Source organism: Choristoneura fumiferana, chromosome 17 (genome assembly GCF_025370935.1).
Source record: "Choristoneura fumiferana chromosome 17, NRCan_CFum_1, whole genome shotgun sequence".
NCBI lineage: Eukaryota > Metazoa > Arthropoda > Insecta > Lepidoptera > Tortricidae > Choristoneura > Choristoneura fumiferana.
Window position 1 is genome coordinate 9073481 of NC_133488.1, and position 22534 is coordinate 9096014.

At 35.9% G+C, this 22534-nt stretch overlaps 1 protein-coding gene across 2 annotated transcripts; it reads left to right on the top strand.

The window, feature by feature from the left end:
• The first annotated feature begins 1826 nt into the window (after positions 1 to 1826).
• Positions 1827 to 21824, top strand: LOC141436833 (orcokinin peptides-like). 2 transcript variants are annotated; one of them, XM_074099910.1, is made up of 7 exons: positions 1827 to 1882; positions 10453 to 10536; positions 12555 to 12606; positions 14076 to 14181; positions 16670 to 16765; positions 19215 to 19337; positions 21169 to 21824. In XM_074099910.1, the coding sequence occupies exons 2-7, from the start codon at positions 10459 to 10461 to the stop codon at positions 21293 to 21295; spliced, it is 582 nt and encodes a 193-aa protein (XP_073956011.1). In that variant the 5' UTR covers positions 1827 to 1882; positions 10453 to 10458; the 3' UTR covers positions 21296 to 21824. The 2 variants fall into 2 exon arrangements, with proteins under 2 accessions (XP_073956011.1, XP_073956012.1); XM_074099911.1 differs by lacking the exons at positions 14076 to 14181; positions 16670 to 16765; positions 19215 to 19337; positions 21169 to 21824 and adding an exon at positions 13144 to 14008.
• Positions 21825 to 22534: the final 710 nt, after the last annotated feature.

The following is a 22534-nucleotide window of genomic DNA, read 5'->3' on the forward strand; positions in this document are numbered from 1 at the left end:
ATGGCTAAACACCTAGTACCATTATGGCTTGTTTTAGTCCCTTGTTGAACAATCTACTATTTTTACCACTTTTCGGCGTGCTTAATATAAATTTCCATGTAAAATTAAAGCTTCTTGGCACTCGCTAACTGTGGCTGGAAACTACTTAAGACGCAGACGAACGGATAGACTGACGGGTGGACATGGCGAAGCTATAGGTAAGGGTTGTAGGTATTGTAAGACTATGCCACCCTATAAAAAATGATGATTTTGATGTTTACTTTATCACTTTTATTCTTGACGGTTGAATCAAAGACATGTTGCAAAATTACAGTAAAATGTAATCCGTTAATCTTTTTAAGTCTTCTTTTACTGCGTTGTACTTATTATAAAAAGTATTTAGAGAACTAATCAATGTTTGGAAAGTAAAAAGGTTAGGCGATCGTTTTTTTAAGAGCTTAGCATAACAGAATGTGATTGATTACCTAACTCAATAAGAAAGAGAAACATAATTTTTCAAAAAATATATTTCATAACACTTAAATCGCTCAGATTTAATTAAATGTTATCGTTTCTTTCTTTGGGATTCAGATGTGTGTTTAACTCTGAGTTGTGTATGATACGCAGAAAAATAACACACACACAACACACACACACACACACAAGACAAAACAATTTTCAAAAAACTTGTCTAAAAGCGATCTGTCCTGGATAATTTTTGATCAGTCTCAATTATTCATGAGTATTATTTAACAACACTGCCTGCGTCACTAGCATATTTAACCGACTTCAAAAAAAGGTGGAAGTTATCTATACGGTTGTAATTATTTTTTTAGCATCATTATTATTATTTATGTTTGTTACCTCCGTCATTTGTAAACCGATTTGTTTTTTTTTTTAATTCGTATAGGAACACCTTCAATTAAGTCCCATAAGAACCGAATCAGGATCTGATGATTGGATTCTAAGGAAATGGAGGGAACTCTTCAATTATTGTAGGGACACCTATGGTAATTTGGATATATTTAGTAGTAGCTCGTGCATTTGCTTTTGAAAATCATCATTTGGTGAAGTGGAACTGATGATGAAGACCACAGTTGACCATCGGAGTTACGACGAGTACTGAATAACTAGTATTTCACGGGTCGAATTTCAATTACTTTAACACAGTTGCTAAGCAATTTATGCTCATCGTAATGCATATGGTGATATGGAACGGGTGGTGAAGCACCAGAACTCTTCAATAATGAATGTCTCTGCATCGGGAAAAACAATCTTTCGTAAAAGGTGACCACCATTTGACATTAAACTAATGTATCTTAGATTATTTACACTAAGAAGCGTGAAAAAAAATATTACAACAAAAAATTTAACCGTCTACAAAAAACCATGAAAATGAATTTTCTACCAGTCTGAAGTCGTTGCCTCAGCACGAGCCAGCAGGAGTGATTTATGCCCATATAGTTATAGTGTGTAGGTGAGGTAGACGACTATAGGTCCACTCCTGCTGGCTCGTGCTGAGGCACCGACTTCAGACAGGTACAAAATGATGAAACCTTCCCGCTGATTAAACTTTTTGTTAATTTGCGTTCCGTACCAAATTTCAAGCCAGAATATGAGAAGAAGTGGATGAAATTTGACTTGCAGGATTTGAATACAACACACATACATACAAACATCATCATCATCATAATCATTTTCTTATTCAGATGTTTAATAACAACATTCAAGTTGAGTCAACAAATGTATTTTTTCAACCCGTTTGAAGGCGTGTGGTTGATAAGCGTTGGGCGGCGCTCCGCCCAGCGTGGGCCATATATAAGGAGGCCCGTAGGCTGCCACGGCACAACGCATCCGACCACCGCCGCGGCCGCAGCCACCACCGCACTCAACTAACACTCAGGTACGTAGGGAGGGTTTATTTTTTGAAAGCTTACAAGTAAAAAGTACAGAGTACCATAACCTGTATTTTTGCGTGATGTGATTTTTTAAATTATTATTTTTTTGTTCATATTAATTAATGGCAATAACAGGAAATACTTCAATAGCTCTTTTTAATGCCCATAAATAGATAAACTATGATTTATAACTTTACGAAAATGTCCACTTTTTGCCTCTTCGTTGTTACCGCGTGAAGTTTAAGGAAAAACTTTTTTGCCAAAGTTAAAGTTATAAACATTTTTTTAAGTATATAATTTAATGTAATGAAGCCTGTTGTATAAGTGTATCAAAATAGAATGCGCCCTTAAGTGCTATAAAATATCATTGCCCAGATAACCGAAAGTATCGGTATTATAGAGCCGTCTTCGTGCAATCATTTTATGTGATTGTTTTGCAATTATTTTAAATGAAATTAGTTTTTTACTATGCATAAAAAAGTTAATGCCAAAGGAGGATTTGTTACAGTTGCAACAGGTGTTGATCAAGTGAGTGCGAGCTTGTGGCTCGGGGCAGGAATAAAGTTCAAATAAAGTGCTAACAATTTGGCTTCCCTGGAATATTATTTTACACCATAAAAATCAGTATCGTTGTAATTTTACATAAAATTTTGCACGAATATAGTTTTTTCTTCACTTAAGAGTCTTAATCCTTCTTATCTACAGGCACTATTCGGTACTTCTTAACTTGAAGCTGCTTGTTTATAGATCATGTTGTTAGATTTGCATTGTTTAAAATAATACATACAAGCTTCTACTTATAATTACGAACATTGTACTTACATAGAAGCTAATACTTCTAGTCATGAGATTAATTTACAATTTGGCGCGGATATGTAGTTTGAATGATAAGACAAGAATAATTAAATATAAAACACAGTCAGCAAAAATACCGTGTTAAAATAGATTTTTACCATTAAAACGTGTAAAGTAGTTTTAAATTCAATGATAATCAGAACAATTTTAAACTAGTTGTTGCCCGCAGCTTCGCCCTCATTTTTAGGGTTCCGTAGCCAAAATGGCAAAAACAGAACCCTTATAGTTTCGCCATGTCTGTCTGTCTGTCCGTCCGTCCGCGGCTTTGCTCAGGGACTATCAATGCTAGAAAGCTGTAATTTTGCACGGATATGAAAGTAAACTATGCCAATAAAATGGTACAATTAAAAATTCAAAAAAAATTTTTTTAGAGTACCTCCCATCGACGGGTTTGCTACGACGATTTTTCGATTCAGTGATTTGTTTGCTAAATATTCAACTTTAAAGTGCAAATTTTCATTAAAATCGAGCGTCCCCCCCCCCCTCTAAAATCTAAACCGGTGGGTGGAAAAATTTGAAAAAATTCAGGATGGTAGTAAGTATATCAAACTTTCAAGGAAAACTATAACGGCTAAGTTTGCTTGAGAATTATTAGTAGTTTATGAGTAAATAGCAGCCTTAGGTATAAAATATACCTAAACTTGGAAGATTCCTTATAAAATACGAAAACCTTAGAAAAATATTACTTAATGTTTTCGTAATGGCTACGAAACCCTATTTTGGGCGTGTCCGACACGCTCTTGGCCGGTTTTTTTATATTGTTCAGCACAAACCTTGTTCCGACAATAACGAACACAACAAAAAAAGAATTATTCAATCCGGTGCCGTCGTTCGGAAGTTATGCGTGTACTTACATACATATGTCAGCGATTCATTTTATTTAAATAGATTATTTCATTTATCCTATTTGCTACCTGACCAACATTTGTGTATGCAACTTCTCTGTCGCATTAGGTCAAGCCTGTAATGATAGATGTCAGTGTGTTGTATAAATAAATAAATAAAAAATATGTATTTTTAATTAATATACATTGTAACACATTTACGAATCGTTTTAGCTCACGCTTAAATAAAGCCAATACTTTTCAAATTAAATTAAGTAGGTAACAATACCGTTATCCGATGTAGTGTCACAGTTACGATGTAAATCGGAGCCTTCAAGGGCCATTTTGACGGCGGAAAATTAATGGTCCTCAGAGAAAATTTGAGAACGCTGAGAACGGTGAGATAAACCTTATTAGGTATAACGATATTAATATTATCTAATTTCTAAACAAGAATTCAAATATGGAATTCATACGAACCTCCTTCCGTGCGTTATTTTATTAATGAAACAGAAATCATGTTTTAGAAAAATATAATTTTAATCCAATATCCCTAATTATAGTTTGATCTTTCTAAGGTTGTAGTTCAGATGCTCTATTTTTAAAGTAAGCTCCATCCACCAACCGCTATAACAAGTCCACTCGATATTGGTTTAAAAATAGCAAAATGTATGTCAATTGTAGAAATTACGGTACCCCGGCTCATTATACTGAGATTAGAGTCAATAGGCATGATTGCCTGCACGTGTATCATCGCTACTAGTTATCTATAAAGCAGGGTTTCTTAAAGTGGGGTCCACGGACCCTCTAGGGGTCCGTAGCATGTGTATCAGGGGTCCGCAGTAGGTCAGTCTGTAAACATATTTATTAGGAAATTTCCAAAATTGTTTTTTTTATAGGGGAATTGTTTAAATTGTGAGTGGTACGTCATTGCAAAAAGTTTAAGTAACCCTGCTATAAAGCTAAAGCCTTGTATATCTATGTTACTACGGTATTGCAAATCTCAATAAAACCGTCATTTTAGAAAATTCGGGTGTTCTTGTCCAAAAGAAATACAGCGTTTTTAAGGGTTCCGGAGCCAAAATGGCAAAAACAGAATCCTTATAGTTTCGCCATGTCTGTCTGTCTGTCTGTCCGTCCTCGGCTTTGCTCAGGGACTATCAATGCTAGAAAGCTGTAATTTTGCACGAATATATATGTAAACTATGCCGAAAAAATGGTACAATAAAAAATTCAAAAAAAAAATAATCTAAGGGTACCTCCCATAGGCGTAAAGTGGGGGTGATTTTTTTTCTCATTCAACCCTATAGTGTGGGGTATCGTTGAATAGGTCTTTTAAAACCATTAGGGATTTGCTAAGATGATTTTTCGATTCAGTGATATGTTTGCGAAATATTCAACTTTAAGTGCATATAACCGGTGGGTGGAGAAATTTTAAAAAATGCAGGATGATAGTAAGTATATCAAACTTTCAAGGAAAACTATAACGGTTAAGTTTGCTTGAGAAATATTAGTAGTTTAAAAGTAAATAGCAGTCTAAGGTATAAAATATACCTAAACTTGGAAGATTCCGTATTAAATACGAAATACTTAGAAAAATATTACTTAATTTTTTTAATGGCTACGGAACCCTATTTTGGGCGTGTCCGACACGCTCTTGGCCGGTTTTTATTAAAAACAAACGGAATGCATGACTTTGTTGTCGTACTAAAAAAAGATATCTAACGGTTCCTTTTAATTAACATGAAAAAAAATACAATGTGATTACGTGTATGTATATCTATTTTTAAATGCGCGCTTTATTTATGACATCATATAAGATGGTCTTCGGTATTGGAGATGGGATTACATGATTACATTCTTTGCACGTGATTGATTGTATTTGTTACAAATGAGATAAATATAAGAAGCCCGGCTACGGAAATATGTCCGTATCATTACCGAAAAAAATAAATTTTAATTTCATGTTGACTCTGTTCAATTAATAACTTTTTCACTTCTTATGCTCCTAAACTTCGTATTTATGCTGGATCTAGGTGACATAAATAAAATGACTTTTTATGCTCTAGTGCATAAAGTAAAATGTTCATCTAAGACCAAGGCAATCAGGTGTCAACAGCCACAAACAAAAAAGTTTCTATATATTTTATTTTAAAATAATGAATGTACTTATATAAAACTAAAGCTTAGAAACAGAAACGCGTTGAAGAATCAAGTTGAAATTAATATCAAACACCTAGGCCTCTTAAAATCGTTAAAAAACTAACTTCTAAGTTCTTCCAATCAAGACAGCCTTTGGTGTGTCTATTTCATACAAAAAAATGTAGAAATAAGAACTTTCAGGGTACTTACATACATAATTTCTGTAGTCATGAGACCTTTAGCTAGAAGTATGGCCTTATGAGGTAAACTTTATTGTTCATAAAGAAACACTATGAAGGAAAAGTCGCACTTGGCCAATTTTTCTCCCAGACCCAACTATCGCCAACGCATATTTATATCTCCCGGTGCAATAAGTGACAATTACATAACTGACAGTGATGGTATCCAAATTCATTAAAGGGGCCTGTCATAAGTTTCCAAAAGGAGGTATCCGAGTTAAGCATTATGCAATTAAGGCTTGCAGATTTAATCGTCAAGACTTTATTAACCTTATAAAGCATGTAAATGAAGGCGTCTCGCTGCGGCAAAAACAGAAGCGCGTTGATGTCTTTAATCACCTTACGCAGACACTTAAAGGTCGACTAAATTTAGGGGCTGTTTCACCATCCATTGATTAGTGTTAACTGACGGTTAAATGTGATGCCGTCTCCGTCTATTCGAACAAAACAAATAGAGACGGCATCACATTTAACCGTCAGTTAACACTAATCAATGGATGGTGAAACAGCCCCTTAATTTGTTAATGTTATTTGGGGACACGGCAGTGCCCCGCCAAGACGAACAAAAACGAAGGTGTGGCGCTAACTACTTTTTCTCGAACCATTTTGTGTAATTTTCAAACCGTCATCGCTTCGTCCTAGATTAGACCAGAAAGGCCAAGTTCACAGGATAAGATGTAGGAGAGAACGTTGGAAAATTCAAGAAGTTTCATTTATGAAGCTTTTTTTATACTTTAGAATTTTTTTAAACATAAAATACGATAATTTGGCCAGATCATCCGACGGACTTTTTGACGGTGAGTAGTTAAATTACATCACAATGTTATGCCATTCACTATCCATGAAATGGCCAAGTCATAGTTTTTAAACCAAATAGTAATGTTAGTTAAGTCAAGGCTTAGGGGCTTGGCTTTTCCGGGGGGGAAAGTTTTATGAGCTTATGAGTCTTGGCCAAATTTACGTGCAATGTTTTTGGTGGGATTATTAGGTATCACTCGAAAATACCATTCAGAAGTAGTAAAATCTGTACATTACTACTAAACTACAACTTATTTCGAATTCTCTCGTTATGAATTTAAAGCTTTAATTTAATATTATGAAATCATATTTTAGTTAGACTTATTAGTTTTTTATGGTTTAAACTCATTCCAGGTGTCCCTCACTTCTCGCCACGTTCGCTAAAATATGCAAATTAGGTGACGAAAACTGAAGCTTCTAGACATACCCTCTTTCTAGTTAACTGCATTAGTGTACATTTTAATTACTTAAAGTAAAAGCGAGTTTAAATAAAGGTATAAACTACGCAAGAACAAAATATACAAGTTTTAAGATTAGATTACTTCAGAGCAACATAATAACTTTTCGTGTAAGGATAAGTAAACAGTGAAACAGTCAAAAATGTTGTTGTAAAAAATGTGTTTCGTGTAAACATGACTAGTATTCTCTATTTTTTATTCAGTTCAGATCATGATGAGAAAACATGGACTGCTGCAGGGATTTATTGAATTAGATAAGAAAGTAAGTAGAAAGTCGTATCTTGGACCCAGCTGGTGCCGGAAACCGACCTCGGCTTACAAAACCAGCACTTTCTACTGTCATGTGGAAGATAAAATCCCCGATAGCCTAACAAAGGCTAAGTTGATTTCGATTACTCGTGCTTGCTCTGATCAGTCGAAAAAATGTACAGTCGTCAGCACCAGTATCTGACACAACAAAGTTTGCATAAATATTTGATATGACTCTATTTCTAGGGCCGATAGTGTCTGACACATTCAGATATTTTTGTGTGCTCCACTGTGGCAGATATTAATGCAGGTGACTACAAAAAACCGATTGATAATGTTCTATTCTCCGTTATTATATTTATATAAAACCATCTTATTTTTAAATACTAATAAACTAGCTGTTTAATATACCTAAACACACAAAGTCGAAAAAATTACAGTGCGAGTATGAACACGAAAATAATCACTTATTTATAATTCAAAATGTCATTAAAATTTGATTATATGCCCATTTTCACTTCATTCATATTATGAAATACTTTCAGAACTATTTTATTAATCAACCGTGCTGAATTCTCGCGAACGAATAATTTCATAATTCTTTTGAAAGGCTATAAAATACTGGTCTCTAAATGAAAGCTCTTTATAAAGAATTTTTAATTGAAGCAACTAAGACAAAAACATTGTGTTCCCTATTTATGAGCCACGTGTGACATTACAACTGCAGTTTTTCCAGTGCATTTCAGAAATAACGAGCAGAATAATTAAAAGACTCTAAACCGGACTCTGGGGTCGCGTTTTATAAGTATTTTTCTTTTTTGTTTATGCTTGCATACTTAGTCGAGAAAATTCTTTACAACTTTAAGGTTCAATATCAGTTATACGGTTTAAAACTTTCAATAATATTACACAATATTGTTATACAAGTCAATGTGACTATCAACTATAAGTAGTCTTGTTTTCCGAAAAACTTGATCGACGATGCAGTAACTGGTTAGAAAACACTATCGGATCAACTGAATCGTATGAAACCTTTTCACAGTAAATGTCATAGTGATATTGAGCCCCGACAAGGAGAAACATTTAATTATGCCACTTATTTACTGTGAGAACGTTCTACTATGGGTTACGAATCAAATAGTTGGATTCTAGCTGCTATTAATTTTATACAAACCTACCGTACTTAATTGCCATGTAATACCTATTAAGTAACTAATAAAACGAACCTTGACATTTTAAGAATAAAATACCTTCATGTAAGTAATTATGAACTTCCTTGTGTTAAGAAAAAGTTTTAGGAAAAAGCAGTAGTTAAATAGCAACTCAGAGTATTTAACCAAGGTTTCAGATGCACTCGCGCTAGTCCATCTCAAATGACCAAACAAATAAATTTCTCTCAATCTATTTCGCTGTTCGCAACTTGCACTTCCTGGAACTGCAGCGTCACCGCGATAAACTCGTTTATACGATTGAACAATGAGAAACAACAAGCAATTGTGTGGTTTCGTGTAAAAATATAGGAAGAGAGGATTGTATTTTTACCCGACTGCAAGGAGAGGTTTTTACGGAAGTACTTACCTTCCTGAAAAGCGTTCTCTTCTGTAGATGTTACATTCAGGGCTACAAATGATTTTGACAAATTTTATACCTATGGGGCCTATCTATCATATCCTTCAAGATGAATACTTTAACCGCTAATATTTGCACGGCTAAATACCTAAACGTGGCTGGTCACGCTAGTAATATTTACCTCGATGTTCTGACTACATTGCAGTGGACGTGATCCTGAGTAGACACCACTGCAATAATAATAATAAATCCATTTATTTCGGGCAACTTGGCCCATATAATAAATACCTTACATACTATGCAATATGGTCGCTACTCCGAGGTGAATACTACAAGCGTGATAAGTCCCGTTTTAGTAACTATTTAATTATGAGTGAAAATCACGAAAGTTTCAAACATTATATTTGCTTATGGGCTCTTGCATACTTACAAAAATAATGCCAGTTTGAAATGTCTCAATTTCCATATAACGCAAACGGGTACTGAAAGTGATCTGTTGATTCGATTTGTAGCATTCGAACATGGCGAATGAAGACGATATCTAATTTGGTTATTTCTGCTTCTTTGGCTAGTTGAAGTATAATTTTGATAGTGTTTTATGCGGCGATTAACCTTAACAGTGAACAGTGACCACAAAATTCTTTATTTCTCTCGTGTCTGTCATTTTTTAATGCGCAAGTTGTCTCCGCGTGATTTCTGGAATTTAGCTATCAAGTTGCAAAAACTACAATCACCATACAACGTGAAGAAGAAGAATATTATCTTTAATATAACTGACATTGGCCCAAGCCTTAAGGCCGCCATTGCGGGGAATAATAATAAGTGATCTGTTATTTTGCGGGAAAGTTAGTGAGGAGGATGTAAGGACGTTTATAATTATCTCATGCACAAACAAGTAACGTATTATGTTTCTGACATCGACACACCGGTTATAATCTGGATTAGCACAATATATTTTATATCATGATAAATTGCCTAGTTTCTTTTAGATAACGCTGACCGAAGTATTTGTAGATGAAATTACAGACAACAACTATAATTACATGTACAGTCCAGTTCATAAACTAGTGAGCAAAAATTTGATCAAAAATATCTCAACACGCTTCTACGCCGTTAACAATAGAGTCGTCTTCACATATTTTTGATCAAGTTTTTGTTTACAAGTTTATATTATTATTAGCTCTCAATTAAATAGCTGAAATACCCATCGTGCATCCGTACATTTTTCATTTCGACATTTCACACTGAATAATATATGTAGAGTTCCTCGACCGATTCATATGAAAATGTCACTCATTTAGTACAATAAATTGATTGACACTTCGGATGCTGACGTATTCCGATTGAGATCCGACTTTTACCGATGGAAATCGTAAGTCTCTATGTGGCTTTATATGTATAATTTTTCCTTTTCACTCAGTTTTGCTTATGTTTTATTTAGATAACAATGATGCGCGGAGCCAGCGGAGCGCTGGCCGTCACTCTGGCGGCGCTGTTAGTCTGCTGCACTGCCGACCAGCACCAGGTTCGTAGACTATCATCCGCTATCAGCCGGAAGCCGCTGACATAGGCATCCACTGCTGAACATAGGCCTCCCCCTTAGAAAACCACAATGAACGACAACTCTCCACTTGCATCCACCGGCCCGCCCATTGCCACTTCATGGATAGTTCTCCAAGAGGCCAACAGTCAGGAACCACACCATCATTAAATTAAATAAATACCTACCTAAATATAACATTGGGAGACTTTGTCCAATTTGTCCAAAACATGTCCAACTAATTTTTTACACTTCCACTGAACATATTAAAACATCATCATCATGTTCAAAACTTCCACTGAACGTAGGTAGATATAGTTAAAATGTTTAGAGTTATTTTTGAACCCGATACATCCCTTTAATTTTTTTTTAATTTTAATTTTTCACCTATAGGTATATATTATATTTACTTAGATATATGTTAGCTTTCATAGTCAAAATACTTCTAAATATATATTTTGTTTTGAAAAAATGGCTGCACTTTTGTTTAGGTATATTTACTCGTAAGTTGTATTATTGCAATTGTTGTGTAGTTTTTCAAAAATAGAGATTTTTTTATTGTATTTTGTTCATTTACATAATTTAAATGTGCCAACGTAGGTAATATTCAACCAACTTCAGTGTATCTACATATATGTGTCTAATTCTACCATAGTTTGATAAAACTTGTAAGATCCTAAACTAACATTTGGTAAAAAAGTCCTATGAACACACCAATTCAATTAATTAGAAATCATAGTTTTACCAGGAAACTCGATCGTTACTAGAAAATATTGCATTAAATTCTTAATTACTTTTTAATCATGAACAGTGCTCAGAAATCCCTTAGGGGATTTGTACATAAATCTGTATAGCAGAATGTTGTGTATAAATCTAGAGTAAGGATTACTTTCATGTTTGTAAAATGTTCCGTTAAATTAGTTGTGGGGCCCAAGACGAAGTTCCTGTGGTGTTACTAATGCTTAGTACACTAGGGTATCGTGCTGGAGCAGAACAAGCCACTTAGAAAGTGTTAATTCATGTTGTCATTAAAATCTTCACGGCTCTGTTTTCAGTTTCCAGTACTGCGAACAAGCCCCCATCAAGTGTCTAGGGAACCAATCACGCACTGTACACTTTTCTCACCTTAGAGTTTATAATTATGATCAAAAAATTACTTGTTACCAAGATCTTGTTACCGAAAGTACTGAACCAATAATTAATTGTAGTCTTTTTGCATGACCTCTGAATTTCAAACACTCGACTTTACATTAAAAAAATGAATCACGAATTTGGAATAAATAAATAAGTTCCTACTACATTAGAAGAAAAAGACATATATTTGACTTCCCCGGCACTACATTTCCGCGTTAATTTATCAAAGCATCTTCAAAGCCAATTCACGATACCAAATAAAAATATCGCCTCGCCTCCAGTAGAACTCGCAAAAATATGCCGTCGGTATTGAGACATTATGTTTTTCGACCCTAATTTGTATTTAGATAGGTATTTCTCTTGACATTTACGAGACAAATTGTTAGTACTTTCGGCGAGGTGTCGTCTGGCCTCTTTTGCATTTATTCTGAAGACGGTCGTAACATAATATTCATTAACTCGGGACTATTCGAGTCATCAGGAGCTTTGTGGCGGCGTAATGTCGCCCAGAAAATAATAACTAGTTAAGCTCCCAATCAGATATTTAATCTTCGGGCTTGCCACTCAAATAACAACTCGGACTACGAAGCTTATGATGGCTTTTCCACATTTCCCTTACAACCAGCGGAGCTTACTGCAAGGTTATACTTTAATGGAACGAGTTAATAAATCGATAGCATTCATAATACACCATACTTAATCTACTTTAAAGTACCAACCTCATTATATCGCCATCCACTGTTAACAAATCGTTATTTACTTGTCTTACTCGTATCGGAGCACACATCGTAAAGAAACGTCGTAGACAATAATTGACAGTATTTTGTGGTAGATAATGTTTTATAAATAAGAGTGTATCTGTTTAACAGGAGCAGGATGTGAGTGCCGCCGAACACAACGCAGATCGCTACGAGTCCAGTGGTGAGAACTCTATCAACTAACTTAATATAATAATCACAGAAATTGTCATACAAAACGAGACTTTACTGTTTCTCTGCACACTGAGAATGCCAATAAGATTTCTTCTTAACACACCCCCACTACTAACCCCACACTTTGGAAACTTAACCCTCATTTGAACCATTTACGATCACGAAACTTTAAATATTTCTCACATTCTTTTATTTTTATGTAAGTATCAACACCAATCGCAAACCGACCGGTGTTTTATTGACCCCAATGCACTTCTTGGAAAATATTGAGGTATTTCAATGAATTTGCACATATTTTGTCTGTAAATACACCCTCCTGTTCGACACCATGTGTTTCTTCCGGTGATGGATCTGCGCACTTAATCACTCACAGAACCTCCGCACGACGATTTATCACAACGCTTTTGTGCACTGTGCATCCGTTTTCCATTAACAACGGTGAGTACTGTTTTCTTGTAATGCACTTTACAATTGTCATATTTCGATGTTATCAATTCAAATGTATAGACTAGCGGGTTTGTTACAGGATACAAGCAAAGAGAAGAAATAGAAGATTTCATGCGATTCCTAATGCAATATGACAACAGGTTTGGGGAGCGTAATTTGGGCGGATTAGGAGGAACCACGATGGTGGGCAGGAACTTAAACGGAGTTGGAGGGTCCACTCTGTTGGGGAGAAATCTAAACGGGGTCGGAGGATCAACTTTGCTGGGTAGAAATATCAATGGAATAGGTGGATCTACTATGCTCGGCAGGAATCTTAACGGCATTGGTGGCTCAAGCATGCTTGGAAGGAACGTAAACGGTATTGGGGGCTCGACCCTACTCGGAAGGAATTTGAACGGTATCGGAGGCAACACCCTTCTTGGGAGAGACATTTATGGCCAGAGACAGACAAGATTTGTGGACTCACTCGGAGGCGGCAACTTTGTCCGTAACCTGGATTCTCTTGGTGGAGGCAATTTTGTGAGAAACCTTGACTCCCTTGGCGGCAGCAACTTTGTAAAGAAGAATCTCGACCAGCTCGGCGGGCCGAACTTTGTCAAGAGGACCCTGGACACCCTGGGAGGTGGAAACATGGTCCGAAACTTAGACTCACTCGGTGGGAGCAACTTTGTCCGCCAACTAGATTCGCTCGGCGGCGGTAACTTTGTTTAAACGGCCAAAAATATAGTTAATATTAAAGTTCTCAAAAACCATCTGAATTTGTAATATTTTCTCAAATCGTACAACGCAACATGTGATACCTTGAAATAATTTTGGTTTAGCAGCCATTAGCAATTTGATCTTAATAAATACTATAATTATCTTAGAAAATAAAGTGATTGCAGCCACTCTTGTCTTTGATTCCCTTATCTTCAGTTCCTTTGGAGGTAAGATATGTTTGCTTTTCTTAGTGAAATATGACAAGCTAATTTTTTTTTGAGATGTCTAATCTTGGTGACGTGGTATGGCTAGGTCACAAAGCCCGTAGTGCGGACGGCGGGAACTTGGTGCGGCAGGTCCGGGAGTCTCGCCACTCGGGACTTATGCCGTATCTGTACTCCCGGCGATATGACAACAAGTAAGTGCAACAAAAAATAACTCACGCTCAATCGTACACATCTGATATCTAATTCTTAATAATCATCTTACTTGTATGTAGTTTTAACCGTTTGCTCCTTATTTAATTCGCTAAGTCCAGGCTTGATCGTTAATTTTGAAGCACATTTAATTACATCGATAAACATATTGTTATGCTTAGGCTTACCTTACTTCGCTTACCTAATATAAGCAGCGAGCGGCTCAAAACAAATTTGCATTCTCATTTATACTTGACTGCTAATGTCGAAGTAGGTAAATCAAAGAATTTCTCAAGTTTAAAAGTTCTTTGCGTTAACAAGTTTTTGGGACGTGTCGCTTTGAATTACTTTCATTGCATCCAGTGGGTATAACATATCGCATGAGATGTCACGAGAATAAAATAATTCTGTTGGCATTAAGCTACATTCCTTCGATATTGCTCTGAAATGTATTGGGTTGGGCTTTTAACGGTGTTTGCTCAGCGCGGGGGGTAGATTATTCAGATAATGTGCTTCGTGCCCTGCGGTGCTGCATACAATACGAAGGCCCAAGAAAGTGCATGTTATAGGTGAACAGTCAAAGAGGTGAACTTTCTACAAAGCAACAAACAAAAATCACGCACTAGAAAAACATGCATAAGTATTGGGAGGGTGCGAAGTACTAGGTGGGGGTAATGAAATCTATCGCAGCGCTCATAGTGGCCAAAAGAAGAAATAATCTAGGCTCTGTTATCTGTTATACTCATATGAATCTGTCATTAACAAAGCAATTTGTATAGACTTTAACTACCTAATTTTAGTTATAGATGTTTGTGTTATGATGCGAGCTTGAATTATTGAACACTGCCTCTGTTTTGTTCTTAATTCCTCTACATCTCGGACATGTCCAGCAACAATTTTCCTTATGAAACGGTTCGTGGTTGAAATTTTATATTGAGTGATACTCACAAAAACGGTCTTCAAAATGATACTCATTTTGACCTTAAAACGATATTTAATTTATTACTAGCGATATAAGAACAATTATATAATTTTACTGTTATTCAAAGAAACCAATAAGATAGCTTTATCTTTTCGTTTTACAGTAAAAGTACAACTAAACATGAAGTAAACAAACCCTGACATAACGAAAATAAAACACACTTTTTGAATAAATTTTACTTACCTCATTTAATTTTAATGACCAAAAATGAATTCACAACCTTTTGTCCACCCAAATCACGGTATCACAGTTATTTTGTATTATAAATTAATACGTTATAGGTTTGATTTTTGTCACAATGTCGCGATGAAATTTCAAAACGTCAGAGCATCAGAGCCAAAAAAGTTGCGGACGCTAGGTGGCGCTGATGTCGTGCACAGAGCCAATAGTGCTGGTAAAGTAAGTTATCGCAGTTGCGTACAATGAGGGTTTTCGGACAGCTGAAATATTGCTAGATGGCGTTGGTATCGTGAGGTCCATTTGACATTTGCGTCATGTTTGTGAATGGTTGAAAAATAATTAAAAGAGCCAATCGCAAGCAAGACTGAAACGTCAAACGACCTCACGATTACAAACGCCATCTAGGAATGTTTCACCTGTCGGCCTCCATTGTTAAACCCTCATTGTAAATTATCAAGCAGTTGCCTTCAACGAAACATAACCTTCAAACAAAACTTCGATCATTTGCCGAAGTTCATCCTTGCATATTATATTTTCACTTCACAAACATTTCCCTGTATCTGCCAAATACTCAGCGTAGATATTATGACGGACTGTACAATCACATGCATATTGACAGGGAACGTCAGTTACATTAGTTATTCTTATTAGCCAGTTTCGTCAAGTAAAGCCAGCTCTTGATAGTTCATTACCTACCTCCCCGCTCCAATATTACCAAGGGTCCCCTTTTGTTTGTATATGTATATATGGCGCCATTTCACGATATGCCTAAGGAATTTCGTGATCTGGCGGATTTTACGATCGGCCGCCGACATATACATTGAGATAACATCAGTAGAATTTCAACAGACACTCTTTGAATCCCTACGCACAATTTATTATAGTCACCAAGAACACTAGAACAAGACGTTTGTGTAGAGTTATCGGATTTCATTTGTTCTTCTAAGGTTGTGTAAAGTCTCTAGGATTTTGATTTTCTTGAAAGAAATTAATGGTTGAAGTCCGTATTGAGGCATCTGGTTCGCCATTTATAATTTCCACAGATTAATTTCCGTGTAATCTGAAAAGATATCAAAATTGCCGCGTAATTTGCTACAACATAAACGACCATTTTATCTCGTTGAGAGGCCACCACTGAACTTAAACACGTACTTCTTCTTACAAAAGTTGCACGTTTTTCTGTAATTATAATTTAATGTGATTGTGAATTCAATTTGCTAAAAAATATTGTTTTACGTGGAAGCCGTCTCGACATCTCAAAAAAATTCTCACCATTATTTGGTAGCCTTTTCTAATCTAACGTGTTTTAATGCATGTCTGATTGCTAGCCCATACAGCAATAAGCAGATGTGGACGCTGGTAGCCCCGGACTACGGATATTACGGAGAGGGACTCCCTAAGCGCAATTTCGATGAGATCGACCGGTAAGTGCAATAACTCTTCTATCACAGCATATTCCCAATGCACCAGTGAGAAAAAATATGAAGAATTTTATGTACACTCGAACCAACTAAATCGTGACCCGCTGTGGAACCTTTTCGTAGAAAAAGTCATAGTGACATCATCGCATTGATTATGACACTGTGAGTACTTACGTTCAGTTCGGTGGGTCAGGAATCAACTGGTTCGACTGTACAATAAACTAACTATAAAGCGATCGATGCGGCCAAAGATACAAAAATATGTACACGTCTTTATTGAGTAGGTAGATATTAAGGTCGTGTACATGCACATTTTTGTAACCTTGGAGGTATCAATGTCTTTTTAATCGACTGTACCTACGTCGGAAATACCGTAAAGTCAATATAATATCAAAATAATTCTGCTTCACGAAATAATACAACATACAACACGTGCTAGCTTCAAGTACTCATATTTACAGATCCATTTCACGATAGTTAAATTTCATTACGACTAATACTTATTTATTTATTATCTACATACAGAAACTCGTTTCGGCAAAGTTCTACAGTTCTCAAATCAAGTGGTTGTCCGAACATAATGTCAAAGTTGTATCTACTTTTAATTAAATTAACCGAAACATTTTACGTGTAGTTTCATTAATTAATTCGATTAATGGCTTCATGTCCACGGTTTACGACTACAGTTTGTTTTTACAACACTTAGGTTGTACCCATCGAACAAATTTAAGCATTCTAAATGATAACGACACATTTGTTTAGAATCATAACAAAAGCGACTTGGTGCATGATATACACAGCGGCACAAAATTTGGCCCACCCTCCATCCAAAATTACCTATAACTGCATACATTTGAGGGCCAGATTTTTTGCCGCTCAGTGTATTTCTCAGACAGGTATAAAGCGTTTTTTTTCTAGTATGACACATATTTTCGAGAGTATACTTAATCACAATTATTATTTTGGCTACTGCAAAAAAGATTCTACACCTTCAAAGAATTTCTGTCTTGCAAAGGGTAATCTTTATTATAATGAATATAGTATTTAATTTGCTTGTAATTGAATTATATAATTGTGTTTTTTTTTTATAATTTGCATGCTACTGTGTAGTTAAATAGTTGTGTCATTATTATTCCAATCCACTATCTTATTGTACACTACTTTCTGCAAATAAATGACTTATGACTTATTACTAACTAAAATACATTTGTCGTTTTTGCCCCCATGACTACTTCCAACCATGCACCAGGCAGCGTTATATTGAGACCATATCGATCAGTCCATCACTGTCATCTAAAATGAGGCAAAAAGAAATAGAGCATACCGTTGCCAGGACTATACCTTGTACTCAAAATGTGCTCAAGACAGGAATCAAAATAAAATGTAATCAATCACCATAGCTGCAAGAATTGTAAGCAGCATCGAAGCACAACAAGAGATTTTCTCATTTGTGAGAACAATAGACACTGTGATAGGCTACCTTACCTACCTGTAAACGCTGCACTGCATTTCAATTCCAGTATTTTATAGCTAGGTAGGTACAGTATGTAAAATAGCCTATGATTAATATAAAAAAAACGATGCGTATTTGTTTTATTATTTTCATTGAATGTCATGTCAAGTCTACTAGCTACAGTCAAGGTCATAAATATGTATACCCACGTTACCTTGGTCTTGACTTGACGTCAAAAATATCTATACAATATTTATCCCACCAGCCACAATACATATCGTTATAGCTCTGTGTATATTTTTATGCTCTATAGACTGTGCCTTTTATACCTTCGGTATAATAGTTTAAAGCTTTAAAAACTTACAACTTAGATTTTATAATAATGTTTAAAATATTTTTTTGATCAAATACTTGCATTGCTTCAATGAACTTAAGAATAGTATTTTTTCTTCAAAAAATTGGACGTGTGCCCTGACATACGAAAATAATATAAAATCCAAATTGGTTAAAAATTACTAAGTACCTACTCAGGTAACAAACATTTTCTTTGAAGTTTGAAGTCGGTAAAAAAACTGCTATAGATGGTTGATATGATGATGATGATGATAAAGAAAAATCATTTAATTATCACTGTTTCTCAGAGCCACATTGCCCGCCACGGTCTATTTTACCCCCTACAGCTCTGATGGCTAACCAAATCCATAGGCCTTATTGTTTAACGCACTTGAAGTCACGGTCGTTTTCACCGATTCTTTCCATCACACGGTATAGGATGACGTTAGAAAGAGATGGTAAAGCGATCGCGAACCTAAGCGCGATAGACAATAGGTACGGCCTCAGGGGGGCTACTATGAAAATCGAAGTTCGTATCGTAGCGTCCCTCTCACTCTCGGATTAATTAATATTAGCGTAAGCGGGACGGCAAGATACGAAGTTCGAATTTTGCACTTCGTGGTATAGGCCTTTTGTGACCCAACAATTAAGCTATTCGTTGCACAGGTCGGGCTTGGACAACTTCGTAAGAAAACGGAACTTTGACGAGATTGACCAGACGTCAATGCCGTTCCCATACGCCAAGCGGTTCTACCACATGCTCGGAGCCAACTACTTGGACTCGCCTGTGTAAGCTAAATCCTATAAATCCAACATATCCTTAATGTTTTAGAACTCTAAGCTGCTACATCTAAACGAAATACAGCATAAAAGATTACGGCGTAACCACAAAACTTTTTCATTCATATTTCTATTTTCACTGAGTGAGACAGTTTTCAATTACTAACATGCCCAATATGTTGAGTGTTGTTGTTGAGCGTGCACGCAACACTTCATGTTGATACTAATTCACTACTACAGTTACGAAAATGGTACGATGATGAGATTAGCTTATCTCTTTTGTAATGCAACATTGGCGTACAGTCACCAGCATTAATATCTGCCACAGCGGAGCGTGCAAAAATATCTGACACGCCCTTCCGGCCCTAGAAATAGAGTCGTGTCAGATATTTATGCACGCTTGTTGTGTCAGATATTAGTGCTGATGACTATACTAAATAATTGGACTCTCACTAAAATTCTGCTAGCAGTCGGTACAAACTGAATATTTTATTTTACGTTTTAGCTGAAGCGTTACCTAATCTAAGTATGTAGTAATAGTAAAGCCACTAACTAGATCTTTTAAATATGTCTTTAAACGAGCAATTCTATTTAAATCTATTTAAGTACTAGCTGTGGCCTGCGGCTTCGCCCCCGTTGTAATTTTTCTTATATTATACGTTATAAACCTTCTCTTGATAATAAAAAACGCAACAAAAAAGGAATTAGCGAAATCGGTCCAGCCGTTACCAAGTTTTGCGCTTAGCAACACAATTTACGATTCATTTTTATGTATAGAGAGAATATCAGTAATCTTGAAAACATTTTACTTACTTAGTTCACATTTTGCTTTTAAAACTTATTTTAACAAAAAAAAAAAAGCTCGTCCACCCAGGTGCTTGCCCTCGATATCCTATCCACTCTATGCTATGCTATGTTCTCTACGTGGCTAATACGTAATAACTTAAAATTACTGTAGCGCGCCACGCACGATATGCGTGAATCGCAGCGTGCTAATAGCAAAATAGTTGTGTAGTAAATATCTCACCTGGTGGTCGCGGGTTTACGGTGTACGCAAGCCGCTTCCAACCGAGGCAATTGGAGGTCCTATGGGGGAGGCCTATGTCTAGCAGTGGACGTCCTAGGGCAGATATGATGAAGATGAAGATGATGAGGCTGTCACGAGGCACACAAAGTTTCAACAAACGTAAACCTAATAAAAGAAGTTGACAAAATTACAAACAAAAGATAAATTAACAGAATATATCTTTTAACTAACTTTGTCCCATGTCCGGTCTTTGTAAACACGAGCAAATAGTCACAGATCTTACCGATAAATTGACGGACTTGAACGTTGAAACTTTTTGTTTTCTGCGGCCTAGCTCTGGGCACCGGTAAAGCAAATGTTTGTTTTCCATCATCAAGTACCTTCTTCTTGTTTAAGTTTGTTTTCAACTTTAGTTAATTGAATCCTACTGGTTTGATGTTAGCCTGCAATGTCTTTCCATATTTTACTAGACTATAACAGTGGACATTAAATGTTGAATCCTACTGGTTTGCTGTTAGCCTGCAATGTCTTTCCATATTTTACTAGAAAATAACAGAGTGGAGATTAAATGACGGCTTCACTTTTTTCGAAACTATCTCACTTGTAAAATGTCATGCAGTAATATTTGAATTTAAGTTTTAAAATGTACGAAAATGACAACAACGTATAATTTTGGTAACTTTTTTCAAATGCTTTCTATTACTGTTTTGAGGCGTACAGCTACGGGTATGAACGCGTTGGACATATTTGGATTTAGCTGTAAAAAGCTATCAAGATTGCAAAGCTATAAACTGGACGACGTTGTGTTTCCAGGTCAATCTACGACAAGAAGAGGACCCGACCGGACTACCCCATGGACGAGATCGACCTGTCCCACTTCCCCATCGGCTCCAAACGTTCCATGGACTCCTTCCCCATGGCCGCTCACACTTTCCGCTAAACCACAACGAACTGCCCCTTTCTGTGATGCCCTTTCAATTAACCCTGTGGAATTCGATTAGAGTACGAGTACGACCCCTAATGGGTTACAAGAACTGGTACACTAATTGATAGTTCCTATTTTACTATACGGACTGTACTTTTGTAACATTATGTCTTCGTAAATTGTTTGGTAGCCAATTTTATCGACGAGAGTATTCATTCTTTAGTCTTACCTATTTTGAGTTTTAGTGTAAACTGTCCGTAAGTAATTATAAGAATTATGTATGACTTGTACTCTTCCAAGTGTTAATTAAATAAACGTTAGTTACAAAAATATTGAAAAGTATCATAGATAACTTTAAACTATTGTTAAGGAGAGGGAGGTTTAAATCTCTAGATGTTATATCGATATTACGCAAGATTATGAATAACTTATTTGAAAATGTACCTGTAAATTGTTTTTTTTTTCATGATGTTTTTGAATAAAATGCATGGCATGTAATTTTAAAATTAATTTATTTTTATTATAAATATATTGATTAAAAGTCTTTTGTTGTTTTTTCTTATAAAATATCCCTGCAGCCAGGTTTTAATCATAAAGGAACCGTGGTACCTAATCTTGATAGATGACACTCACATTACTGTTCGTATAAAATTACACGATTTCATTTAGCTTGCCTTGGTTACGGTCTTGTGTCTTGTGTAGGTCAAATGTAGACATGGGGAAAAGCGTTACATTTTGATATCAGTGACTGACGATCCCGTTCCAAAAAAGTCAATTCAATTCTTGAAAGTATAGCTCCATCGATACTATCGATGATTCCGCCAATGTCGAGGTTGGAAAAGACACTATCAGTTTAGCCGTTTATTTATTTATTTATTTGGAGCCGTTGTTCGGTAGTCCAAAAAAGTCACAGTGAAAAGTCATCGTGCCTTTGTCACGCCTGTTACTCGTGTCACTGCATGATATTTGTGACACGTCACGGTCCTGCAATGAACGTTTTTTTGACACACTGTTATTTCAACGTGACTATGTCACGCCTGTTACTAATATAACCACCATATTATTATGATTATTGTCGTGGTGCTATTCTGACCGTATTTTTATCACACCGTTATTACACAAGTAATTGATCCACAACAAAAAGTCGGAAAACCCCGACATTGTCACTTCAAAGTTCAATATCTCAAAAACGGCTAAACCAATTTTGATAAAACATGTCTAAAAACTATCGCTAAAAACCTGCTTTCAAATAAA

Coding starts and splice junctions, on each gene's coding strand:
- LOC141436833 (XM_074099911.1), top strand. CDS start 10,459: ATGATGCGCGGAGCCAGCGGAGCGCTGGCCGTCACTCTGGCGGCGCTG. Junction 10,537..12,554: donor GCACTGCCGACCAGCACCAG/GTTCGTAGACTA, acceptor TCTGTTTAACAG/GAGCAGGATGTGAGTGCCGC. Junction 12,607..13,143: donor AGATCGCTACGAGTCCAGTG/GTGAGAACTCTA, acceptor GGTTTGTTACAG/GATACAAGCAAAGAGAAGAA.